General features: G+C 40.3%; 1 protein-coding gene across 1 annotated transcript in view; it reads left to right on the plus strand.

The window, feature by feature from the left end:
• The window catches only part of CFAP47 (cilia and flagella associated protein 47), a 386,437-nt gene that overhangs the window by 95,880 nt on the left and 277,006 nt on the right, over positions 1-13,551 (plus strand). The window contains exon 34 of the mRNA XM_064505814.1: positions 4,184-4,379. Coding sequence (XP_064361884.1) covers positions 4,184-4,379 — 196 coding nt within the window. The remainder of the gene's footprint in view (positions 1-4,183; positions 4,380-13,551) is intronic.

The following is a 13,551-nucleotide window of genomic DNA, read 5'->3' on the forward strand; positions in this document are numbered from 1 at the left end:
GTTTAGATCAGCTTAAACCTATTGTGAAGAAGTGATCTTAGTCATTCTAGCTTCCTGTGCATGTTTCAGCTTCTCATTTATTGTTCCTTCATCTTCCTGTTCTGTAGTAGTGTTTTTTCACATTCTTCTTTTTTTTCTCTCTCTCCTTCTAATGTCCTTTTCTCTCTCTTCTTCTAATGTCTTAGGAATTGTGCTTCTTTGCTTTACTTTTTTGCTGTAACCTTATGCAGTTTGCCTAATGTGGTATTTAATATAATAAAGTATAAGCAGAATTCTTATTATAACATGACTTTACATTAGAACCGGTCACTAACATTCAGTGTCCTATTCCATCTTCCATACCCTCTTGTTCAAATCTGTTATTTGACAAGGAGATTGCCATGGGACCTGTTTTTTTCTTTTCTATATTCATTTTGTAATGAAAGCATCAGAACAATAAATAAAAACAGGATATGAACTGTCAACACAGCAAGATGATGGTTTATATGCAAAATTAGTTATTGGTGATAGTGTTGAAATATACTGAAGTGGAAAGAATGCTTCGTATCTTCAAAGCAGTTTCATTAAAATAGAAGTAGAGACAAGGGTTTTTGTGATTATGATAACTTGATTTCAAGAAAGATAAGATAAAACAGAATAATTTCTTACCTAAAGAGCAGGCTACGATTTTCAGAAAATGTTAAAAGAATTCATCCATTCACTGGAGATATTTTATTATCCAAATTTTTTTTGGAAATAAAATGCTGTTATTAGAAATACTTAGTATTACCTTTATCAGCCAAGAAGTCATCCCATATTTCTTTCATGCCCATACCTGATAACATTATGGTCCACTTTCTTGTCACTAAAACTTTTGCTGCTGCAGAAGTTCCAGAGGAAAACGCATGCATGTAACTCCAGTCCCTCAGTAATGGAAATTTAGTTTTTTTCTGAAGAAAGGGTAGACCATGTGGAGAATAAGAGGGTAAGTTCATAAATCATAATTACATACTTTTAGCTTTCTTTTGATCGAGGGCTAAAATATTGCTTGTATTCTACAAATCTCAAAAATTCAGGCTAATGAAAATGCATGAACTGACAGTAGATGCAGTATCTTAGCCCCTGGCTCAGTCCAGATTTTCAGTAAAGACAATCTGTCTTTAGATTTTGTGAGCATTTGGTAATGAGGATGCTTTTTATTGTTATAAATAATAGCATTTCCTAACATTGTCCCTGAAAATTTTTATAAACAGTGTACTCCAAAAGGTTGCAATACGCTAATGACCTGATCCCTCAAGAGAGTCTAAATAGGAATGTAGACATTGGCATCTTGGATTAGGATGGACTAGAGTTTTTTTAGTAAGAGACATGAAAATAATTTTTTATGGGTAAATGACACTTCATATTTTCTCCGAAATGTAGTTGCCATTACTCTTTCCTGTTTTGATCGTCTCAATAGAATGCCAGGTTATACTGATGAGGGAACATCACAATAAGTTAACCAACAAAGTGGCTAACTTTTGAGAAAGGCATGAAACAACATTTAGTTAGTTACCTTTCTGCTTGCTTTCCTCAGATTTAAAGCTGAGGATACTTCCGTATAAGTTTGAGATTTCTTCCACTCTTCTAAGATATGACTATGCAGCTCAGTAAAGTGTCATAGAGAGAAAGCCAAGTATTTCTAAACAAGCTAAAGCAAAGTTAACTTGGCTGTCTCTACGTGGAACTACATTACGCTGAATAGCCATTAACCTCAAAATTTTAAAGGAATCTCAAATTGGACTCCATTTTTTTTGTTTGTAATTAAATATGGATGGTATAATTTGGGTCTTGTATACATTAATAGTTAACTAGCTTTTGTATAGTAGTGTATCAGAAAAGCTTTTTCTCAGAAAAAGTTGAAGGCAGTGGATGACACAGTCCTTGTGGACTGGAAAAAAGGAAATCCAGATGTAAATATTGGAGCTGTGATGCCACAGGGCTATAGCTACATCATATTATATGAAAGTGTGCTGCACTAGCTGTACCAAATGGAAGAGTTAGATAGTTCTCTTAACACTTTCTCCTCTTAAGAAATCAATGCCTGTTCAACAGATATGTTATAAGCAGGTGTTGGAAACTAAGAAGAGTAGAAATAATTAAAGAGGAGCTGCAAGCCATTTCCATTCTGATTAGATAAAATGAAATAGCCTTTTCTTTGTAATGCCCACCATGAAATATTTTGTTATATTTACAATGGATTTTTTCAACTGAAAAAAATACAGACATACACACACACATACGTATGTATATATGTGTCTGTGTACATATATATGTATCTATCTATCTATCTATCTATCTCAGGGAATTAGAGATCACTGGGAGTGACAGAAAAATTGGGCCAGTTTTACACTTCAAAATAACACTTTACTGGATTGGCATTCATTGTCAGTACACATTGCCAATGATTAGTTCTTAATCATTTCTTTCCCCAAACAATTGGTCCTTAACAAGCTTACTTGAAATTAGCCATGAATATACAATACCACGGAGCTGATATAGTATAGTTAGTGCTTATGGCTGTGGTCCTTATGACTGGGGTCAAGGTGGTCAGGCCTGAGAGATCTCATGAGGGAGAGGCTGCAAACAAAGTGGTTGTTGTCTTCCCCCCAACTCCCCGTCCTTTCTCTCTCAGTGCTAGTTTTTTATGCTCCTTGTCCCCAACCCCCCCCACCCAAAAGAAGCTGGGTGGTGGAGGGGAGTGATCTCACTTGCTTCTGACATAGTTTATTTCACTTTTTGGACCAAGACCTGTTCTGGTTTTGTCAGGCATCTTTCTTGCATATTCTGCAAAATTATTCTGGTTATATCAAACATCTTTCCTGCCTATTCTCTAGGTTTACTTCAGTTTCACCAGGCATCTTTCCTGTCTGTTCTGCATCCTTTGTTCTTGTAGATTTTACCATCTACCTGTTTTCCTGTACTGGTTTGTGCAACTCTACTTCACGTCTCCATTCACTCCTTTGAAGTTGCATATTATTTATATGTATTTATGCTTAGCTGTGTTACAAAATGCTTATAGTTAGTGTTACAGTGTTACAAAATGCTTATATGGTGTTGCTGGTTATGGTAGACTAGAATATATTTATGATATATTCCTTGGTTGACTTCTGCTTTCAACAGGGCCCTGCTCTGGCGGTTTTCTTTTGCCATCTCAGCTGATCTCTGTTTACATCTTGCATCAATTCACACAACATTTCTCAAACCTGTGTTTTATGTGTTGAGAGTACAGCTGTCCTCGAGCTCTTTATCATCTCCTGTACCCTAGCTTCTCTTTCTCTGGGCTTCAGGCTACTTAATGCTGTCTCCTTTTAGTCCCTGAACAACTCAGCTGCGAAGATCTACTTTCTTTTTCTTTTCTTTTCTTTTCTTTTTTTTATATTTTCTTTTATTTTCTTTTTTAATATTTTATTCTTATATTTATTTTATTTTATTTTATTTTTATTTTTATTTTAAGGCTCTACTAAACTTTCCCCATATTAAATTTAATCCTATATTCTTACTATTCAAAATTATTTACAATTCTAACACTTGCTGCCTAATTACTCTTATCTCTTACTACATTTTCCTTCAAACTTTCCGTGTGTTAAATATGCAACCTCAAAATCAATTTCTGTATTCTTCCTTCAGATCTTTTTCTACATTTTATTAGTGTGGTTTCATGCAAGACTTACTCAGGGACCTCTGAGTACTAGTATAATTTTATTATAGGCATTATTTAATTTATTTTTTAGGAGAAACTGTAGGTTTAATTTCAACCTAAAGGAGCAACTGGGTCATGAAAGATACCATTTCCAGCTTGCCTATGGATCATGCTGGAGATCAGCTTGGTAGCTCAGTACTTAGTAGTTCTGTCAGAATATATACAGTGATTCTTGACATCCAGAAGGGTCCAGTGACTTCATCCACTTCATCAAAAATGAAAAAAACATTTGAAACAATATTTTGGAGTTTCAATTTACATTTTGTTTAAGAAGGTGAAGGAATTCCCTAAAACCTCAGCAGATCTGTTCACCTGTATATTTTGTGTTTATGCTAATGTGTAATCTCTTAAACCTTTACCAAACTAGAAAGTTTCTTCAGTTTGAATCCTTGTTTTTTTATCATTCAACTTGAAATTGTACTTTTTACAGGTTATGTTTAAAGCCACTTTTTCTAATTTCAGGTATTAGTTCTTCCACGTGTTTCTTCACGTAATATCAGTGATCTGTTTGACTCGGAAGGCACGCAGAGCATGCCAAGAATAAAATCAGAACCTTTATCCAGTAATATTTATTCTCCACATGAACGAATCATCCTCACCTGGCTGAATAAACATTATGAGAAGAATCGAAAAATTGTGTGGAAAGATTGTCAGAAAGGTGAAATAATTTTTCACTATACTCCCCCCTTCTAATCCTCCTTTTGTAGACTTTTAAAATTATTATTCACACAGGTATTGTGACAACTTGCCACTGAAAATACGTTTTTGGGGGAGAGGACGGTATTGTCTACCTTATTTTATTTCTTGTGTTTTTGCATTCCAAGATCAGCCTCCTTTGGCAAGTACTATTCATGAAGGATCTCCCATTGTCCTGTGTGTTCTTATAGTTTTTAACTAGGCATACAGGGTGAAGAGTTGTGGACCTTCTTAGTTTCTCTTTTCTATCAATGATCACAGGAAAGAAGTGCTGATTACTTTCTCCTTTGTAATTAATTTTCCTGTCTGCACTCAGGCATTGTCAGTATTTGTGCTTGTAGTGGTGTCTTTAAGAGTTAGCTTTTAGGGATTTTTAGAATAATTTTTGTACTGCCTTAAATCTAGTGTCATATAGGAATGTGATCGAGACCAACGCCCCAAATTATTAATTTTGTCCTACTTGAGAGGTCAGTTTGACTCCACATGATGGTTTCAGTGAGGTTAGACAAAATGACCTTTTCAGTTTCAGATTGGCCTAAGCAGTTCCAGTATTCAAATCTGATAAAACTCTTCAACCAGTAGTAATTATTACTTCTACTTCCTGGTATGATTTTTCCCTTCCACTTCTTTACCCTAACATCATTGTATCCTTCACGCTAATTTTGGATGGGTAGTTGACACTGAGAAGGGGCACTCTAATGATGATCAGGGAAGAACTGAAGGATGTCTCTTAAACCACATGTGGAAAAGATTGTCTTGTGTCATTTTTGCCTAAAGCAATTTCTGATCTGTCTGAATTATGGGTAATCTGTTTGCATATCATCTTCCCTAAGTCTCATTTGGGCAGATTTTCTACTTTGAATAGACTTTGAATATACTAATACATTTCTCATTTTATCTGTATAGAAACAACTTATGCTGGATATTATCAAATGTGTTGAATAATTCTGGTAATAAGATGAAAGGTCAGTCTATACCCCCTGTATCCAAAAGAAATAGATTTCTAGCTGTCAGCTCATATTTTGGGTCTGATCTTACCGTGAACTTGAGAAGCTTCCCTAAATTTAAGTAAAATGCTCTACGGTATGTAGGTTATATTTACAATGCATTATTTTCATATTATCTCTGTCTAGCACCTGCTTTAGTGGAGCTGTCTTACAGCAGCAAGCACTTGGCTCCTTTTACTGCAGATTGCTGCTGGATGTTATCTGGGTGCCCTGCGTGTAGATGACAACTTGTCAAAGAATGGCCAGTTTTGTAGTTCTTCATAAATGCTGTATGGATATATTTCTCAACCCACTGCCTGACCTCATTATTGTAGACTTTAGTAACACTTGGTTAGTGCATAGAGGAAGATGTTAAGGAATAGCTGGCCTTGTTCTGGCTTGTGGGAACTCAGTGGGCAGAATACATAAGCTGAAATGCGTCTTATTTAGCATTAAACTTTTAACTGAGCAAAATAATTAAAAGTGAATGGAGTGGATCTGAACCATAAAGTGTAGAGACAGACCCAGTGGACACTGCTGGGCAAAAACAAAAACAAAAAATCCATACAAACCTCTGTCCAAGTGGAATATCTATTGATGATGCACCTTAAAAAGCCAATTATTTTAAGTGTTGTTTCAATTGCCCTATAGTACATTATAAATTAGAATCTTAAAATTAGTTTGTTTTTAATGAGTTAGCATATGTCTACCAGCAATTATAAGGTAGGTTTTTTTCCCAGTTATTTAGTTCTAAAGGCTTTCTACATTAGGTTTAGAATTGGCACTCAAAAATGACAAAGAATTTAATTACAATGTTGAGGTTCTCATGAATTAATAATGTCTCCTATTAAATCATAATAATAGGACAGATAACTCAGTAGGTTAATGTATTAATTTGTGCAGACCTGGTTACAGATTTGGCTCTGGATCGTAAATGAAGTTGAATTTTGTGGTCACTGCCAGGGGACATTTATCCACATTACAGTTTTCCCTTATGATCTCACTTACTTAATATATTTCTGCTTTCGTGCAAGATTGAAATGCAAAGATGGAGATTACATATGCTTTCTTTATCTGGGGAGCTGCAGATACTCCTTGCTATTCCTATTTCTAGCTAGCTTTTTTGGTTCATGAGTTCTATATTCTATTTGCTAGAAGACACTGAAATAACTGGTGTATGCGCAACAGCAATCCCCTTTTTTGCTTCTGTTGCCATCTCTCTCACAAAACTACATAAATGAACATTCTTAAAGTTACAATAATTGAGAAATGAGAAAACTCAGATGATGAATTCATAGTCTGAATCTTATACCTCTATGTTATAACAGTTCTTAACTATGTGATCACGTAGTTCTGTTCTACACATGATTTGCCTCAGTTTCTCTTTGAATCCTCTGTTGTAGCTCTTGACCTTCCTCTTATCTTTTTTGCTTTTTCTATCTCGGAATGAATTGGGTCTGCTTCTGTGCCCTTCCTTTGACTGAAGTTGGGATTTTAATTTTAAGTGGACTTCAGATTCTGTTTTGGTTATATTTGAAAGATATGGGTAAGATTTAGTATCCTATTGGAGCCCACCAAAGGCTTCTATTTTATTTGTGGCAGAAGCTGTGAAATAAAGGGCAAATGAAGCAGAGGTTTTCTGTAATTTGGTAAAAGAAATGGTTATATATAAGAAAGTCAGCATCTGAGGAAACTGAATTCTGTCTCTGGCTTTGCCTCTCTCTTCATATGTAAAACTAGCAAAGATGTTTACCCTTTTTGGGGATGACCACACTGATTATGTGTGAAACTGGGAATGAATTTTTTTCTGACCTCTGAATTTTTTCAGGATTTAATCAATTTTCTTATTTAGCTTTGTGGTTTTTCCTTTGAGCTTTTAATGAACGAGTGTAGCCACGGCCCAGTGGTCATCGTATTTATCTGAGATACAGGAACTCAGGCTTACAGTCTTTTTATGTCTGATTCAGATCAGGGCACCAACATTGTCCTCATTTTGTGTGAATATTCTGGGGCTTCTGTCTTTCAAGTTTTAACTAGGAATTCTGGTCCTGGACTTGAGAAACCATTGCCTTTTGAAAATACAGTCAAAATGAGTAAGGTGCTGTCAGAATTTTCAGATCTGACAAATTGACATTTTTCAATTAAAAAGAGTTTTGGGAAATATTTATTAAGCTGTTACTCTGATTGTCAATCACTGAGTGCGCAGAATTCCATCAGAAGTCAACATGCATACCAAATAAAGGGCATGGCCATGGTGTGTCCATATGGCTGGTCTCAGGCACAAACTTTGGCTGTATCCCAGCTGTAGAGCTGGTCCATTCTCTGGTGTCACTGTGGACCTGGTCAGACTGGAAACCCACTGGAGCACATGATTGTTTTCTCCCTGCCCTTATACATCTTAGATTTCTTTCCAAAGGAAACCTGGTGAACAGAAAAATGCTATGTGGCCACGTCTCATCCTAGCATTTATTCAGGACCCAGTTAGCACAGCTAACAGAGGCAACAAACAGACACAGCAGTTTGTGCAGCGGTTTCTGGGCTCTGCTTCTAGATCTTCTAGGAACTTCATCTAAGATCAGAGGATTCCTGGGAACCCTTGGGGAACTTCAGGGTGCTTGCTGCTACCAGGCAAGGATAGCCACAGAAGGCTGTGACTTCTGGCAAGCTCTAACAGCTTCTAGGAAGCTCTGTCAGCTGTTCTTGAGCAAAGGATACTTTGAGCTTTTGTTCCAGCTGACTCCCGATCAGAGAGCAGCAAGCACCCTTTGAGCACATACTGGGAAGAGGCCTATATGAGTACAGGCCTGGAATACAGCGAATACAGACAGATGCAGTAGATTGTGCAGAAGCGTGCACAGAAAGGGGCCAAGAACTTTGCTAAAGACAGTGTACACATGCTCAGAAATGGTGGTGACATGCCACATGGCACAGTGTCCAATAGCCACTGGAGCAACTATCCCTATAACATCAGAGGCCTTCATCCAGACTGAGCTCCTGAGAGAGGATACAGCTGTACGGATCTCAGGCTTCAGGGAGTGCCTTGTGCCTCTCACTGAGGCGAGGGCAGGGAAGATGGTGGTCTTGCCAGCACTAGTGGAGGACCTGTGTCACCAAGTAAAGGAGCTGCAGGGGGAGGTAAGCAGGCTGTCCTGCATCGGAGATAACAAGAAAGAGATTGACTGGATCTTCTTCATGACCCTGCAGCTTAAAGAGCCTGAACCCAAAACTGTACCAGAAGAGGGACAGGCAGAGTCAGAGCTTATCTGGTTGGGAAATGGAGACCACCATCATGGCGAAGTCTGGGATTTCTGGTACCAGAAGAAGGCTACTATTCCACCTGCAGATCTGAAACTACAAACGAAGTTCAGTGCCCTCGTAGCAGATGAGGGACTGGGAGCTCTGTCCAGTAAAACATTTGAGCTGGCTGAGCTGAAGCCACATAGCGACACCAACGAGAAGCTATGAGTGATAGTAACTGGTGGCACCTTGCTGCAGGAGATGGAGGCCCCCCATCTGCCAACCCAACCTGCTGTTGTGGAAGGTTTGCTGCATCTTTGGCCATGTCAGTGCTATGCAGACTTTGGGGTGGTGAGCGCCTTGACCAGTTTCATCTTACTGTGGCATCTCTAAATCATGTAGTATTTGTTATAGCTAACTTTATGCTACCTACTTTATTCAGCAAAAATCTCAAAAATACAGTGCCAGAGGGTCAGATGGTTGTCAGAAGTATATCTACATCAGCAAACATATATTCGTACATACCCAAACGATGTGTCAGAACATAATTTTCTACTTTTATCAAATCATTTAAAGACATTCAGGATTGAGAATCACAGCATAGAAAAGTTTGCCAGCTTCTAACTCATGACCTTACTGTGATAAATGACAATTCTCAATACTCCACAGCCATACATTAGCTTAAATTCAGACAACAAAATTATGAACATACTGCTGCTAATACTAGCATAGCTACTGTGCTCTGTACTGAAGCATGAAAAAAAAGCAGACAATGCAAACAAAGCAAAGAAGACTCAGACTACTGAGTTGTTAATGGATTCATCGTCATGTTTTTATAAAACAGCAACAGAAGTCAGTGATGCTTCTAAAGAAAAGATATGTCTCTCTTGTTTCATTAAGCGAATCTAGGCATACTAACCTTGGTGATCTGTAAGTTAGCACAAATTCATTGTAAACACTAAAATTATTCTGATCTGAGTTTTCCCATTCATAAATAAAAATACAAACACATTACCAGAGCACATTTTTAATGTCTTTTTCCATATTGTACTCAATCTTTGGAAATTCCCCTTAAATTTCTTAAATCATAAAAGTTTGCAGATAATTTGCAAAATATGCAGGAAACTTATAAGGTGATCAAATATAAAAAGTTAGATTATTTTTAGATGAATACTCTACATTCCTGCAATTAGATTTCACTATCTTGAGGTATTGGCTAATCTTCTGAATCAAGAGGACAGACACTAGACCCAAGTTTCTGTAGTGAAAGCAACTTCATGGAATTATAACCCTGACTGGGGTACTATTAACAGAAAATCATTAAGTAAATCTCAGCACAACCTTAAAAGTTGTGATGAATGAGGCATGACTTCAAACATAACTGAAAGAACTGCTCTCTCCTTAAGTTCTGTGCTTCTCTTTTGAACAAGCACTTACTTTAAACGGATATGATCTACTTCACATACGGATAGCAGCTGCAGCAACCTAGATCTTATCACACATCAAGATCTCAGGAAACAGATAAAAAGCCATTTCCCTGCACAGACGATCCTGAATTACATTACTGAAACACAACAAAGGAATTTTCAAAGACAGATGATATATTCTCTTACACTAAAGCACATACTTTTCTGCTCTGCACAAAAACTAAACCACATCCACTAACATATTAAAAAAACGTGAAAATACTCAGGGAACATGCAACTCCTTCACTGTTTAACAGGCAAGCAGACAGGAGGAGGGGAGAGAAGATGGGTTAAGGCTAATTTACATGTTCATGTAAATTGTATGTCTGTATTGTTGGACTCGGTCACGTTTCTGGTTTCTCAGGTGGAGGTGAGCATGTCAGCCATCTCCATCATCAGTGAAGATTTGAGATTTCAGAACATGCCAAATCCATGCCCTGATTTTCATGGTAAAGAAACCCAGAAAGCATACCAGAGAACAACTGCAGCGCAACTTAACTAGTTACCAAATTCAATGATTGACAGACAAAGACACCACCACCCAATCTATAATACAAAGAACAGCCATAGCTACAGGACATCTAGATACAAATCAGTCCCTCAGACATCAGGCTACAGCTGTAAGAGAAGGTCCTCCCTGTTTCCTGATGCTTACAATCCGAACAAGCACATGATCCTTTGTATTCTGTGCTATTATAGGAAGAAAAATGAATAAAACCACCTAATAGCAGTAGGAACATAAGGAACATAATATATCCTAACTAACAAACTTAGAGGCATCAGAGGGTTCATAAGACAAAAAGCTTGTCCAGTGAAGCACCTGGGCTGAGGCCATGCAACAACACAAGGAAGAAGCTATGAGTGATAGTAGCTGATAACCCCTTGCCGCAGGGGATGGAGGTGCCCTGTCTGCTAACCCAACCTGCTGCCACGGAAGGATGGCTGTTTCTCAGAGGCTTGGATTGAGGAGGTTGCAGACACGGTGGTGGCTTGTCTAGCCCTCAGCCTGCTGCTCTTCCACATGAGCACCAATTGTCAAGTGTGACTACATGGCTCTGGGGGTGATGGCCAAGGACGGAGGGGCCCAGGTGGTTTTCTCTTCAATCCTGCCGGTGAGGGGAAAGGCTTGAGGAGAGCTGGGCAGATCCTGCGGGCCAACAGCTGGTTGCACAGCTGGTGTCAACAAGAGGAATTTGGCTTCTATGACCATTGGGCCTTCTCTGAGGATCAAGGACTGCTAGGAAGAGACGGGATCTGTCTTAATAATGGGGCAAAAGCATCACAGGCTGGCCAAAGTGGGGAGGAGAGCTTTAAACTAGGGATGACACGGGAGGGAGAAGATGTCAGTCAGGTGAGGAAGTGGTGGAATGGGATGGCAAGCAGAGGCTGCAGGGTGCTGTGCACAAGAGAGACCTCATAATCAACAAAACAGGCCTGAGAGGGGCCCACCTCAAGCGTATCCATATAAGTGAGGGAGTGCCTACAGGACAGCATGGTGGGGAGAGCTCTCCTACCTTTCCTGGGCAATCAGCATGACCGGGTGCCTCTCTCAAGTGCCTGTACACTAACGCATGCATCACAGGGAGCACACAGGAGGAATTAGAGGTTTGCATGCAGCTGCAGCACTACGATCTCACTGGGATTGCAGAGACATGGTGGCATAGCTCACAGAATCGGAAGCCAATGAGGGCAGACGCTCCCCTGGACATGATACATATGAACAAGGAAGTTCTGTATGAAAAAGGAAGAACTGTGCAGTGATGTGAAGGTCGAGGGTTACCTTGGCTGCAGTGACCACGAGATGGTGGAGTTCAGGATCCTGAGAGGAGTGAGCAAGGCAAAAAGCAAGAACACAGGCCGAGACTGGGGCCTGTTCAGGGCTGTGCTTGGAAGAACCCCATGGGATACAGTCACGCAGAGAAGAGGGGTCCAGGAGAGCTGGTTGACTTTCAAGGGTCACCTCCTCCAAGCTCAAGAATGGGCCATGCCGACAAGCAGGAACTCAAGGAGAGGGGGAAGGGGGCCTGCGTGGATGAACAAGGAGCTCCTGACAAAGCTCAGACATCAAAAGCAAGCGTACCAGAGGCAGAAGAAGCAGGGTCAGGTGACCCAGGAGGAGTATAGAGACGCTGCCTGAGTGTTCATGGAGAGGGCTCAGAAAGCCAGAGCCCATCTGGAGTGGAATCTGGTGGGGGATGTGAAGGGCAACAAGAAAGGCTTCTAGAGATATATCAGCAGCAAACAGAAGGCTACAGAAAACATGGGCCTGCTGCTGAATAGGGCAAGGGTGTGGCATATAATGACATGGACCTCAGATAGGGTGGTGCAAGAAATCCTTCATTGAAAAACACAATGGCCGATTATATAGCAACCAAGCCCAGCCTCCCTTCCTTCCCCATATCTCCTTGTGCGTCGTGGCATCATGTGATAGGCAGGAAGGCACATCCTGATCCCTGGCAGGTGGGCAGGACAGGCCCACCGAGGCTGCTGGCACGTAGGCAGGAAGGCACACTGTGACTGCTGGTACGTAAGCAGGAAGGCACATCATGATCACTGGAAACTCACGTGCACACACTCTGGCCACAGATCATAGTTACCACATCATCACTTTCTGCCTTAGAGATTCTCTGCTGTCTTACACAGCATCATCCTATTTTGGTCCCCAACACAAGGGAACCTGGTGACAAAGGACACAGAAAAGGCAGAGCTTCCCATTGCCTACTTCACCTCAGCCTTTACTGGTACAACCTACTATCCCAGCCCCCTGAGGCCCATGGGAAAGCCTGGAGGCAAGGAAAATTTACCCTTGCTGGAAGAGGATCAGGCTAGGGAGCATTTAAAGAAATTGGACATACAGAAGGAAGCTGATGGGATGCACCCATGACTCCTGAAGGAGCTGGCCCATGCGACTGTGAGGCTACTCTTGATTATCTGTGAAAGGTCATGGCAACTGGGAGAGGTTGCTGAGAGGCTGCTCACCTCGATCCCTGGGAAGGTGGTAGAGCAACTAATCCTGGAAACCACTTCCAATCATACTGAGGACAAGAAGGTGACTGGGAGCAGTCAGCATGGATTCGCAAAGGGGAAATCAGGCCTGATTAACCTGATGGCCTTCCACGACAAGATGATGGGCTCAGTGGATGAGGGGAGAGCAGCAGATGTGGTTTATCTTGACATTTTCAAGGCTTTTGACACTGTCTCCTGGAACATCCTCATAGACCAAATGATGAAATATGGGTAAATGATAAATGGTCACCAAGGGGGACTGAAAAGAGGCTGACCTGCCAGGCTTCAGAGGGTTGTCATCAGTGGCACAAAGCCCCCCGGGGGCCAGTCAGGCAGTGTCCCCCAGGCATCAATCAATACCAGGGCCAACACTCTTTAACCTCTTCATTCATGACCTGTGTGATGAGATAGTGCACCCTCAGCAAGTTTGCAGACAACA

This window comes from Dromaius novaehollandiae, chromosome 1, assembly GCF_036370855.1.
Source record: "Dromaius novaehollandiae isolate bDroNov1 chromosome 1, bDroNov1.hap1, whole genome shotgun sequence".
NCBI lineage: Eukaryota > Metazoa > Chordata > Aves > Casuariiformes > Dromaiidae > Dromaius > Dromaius novaehollandiae.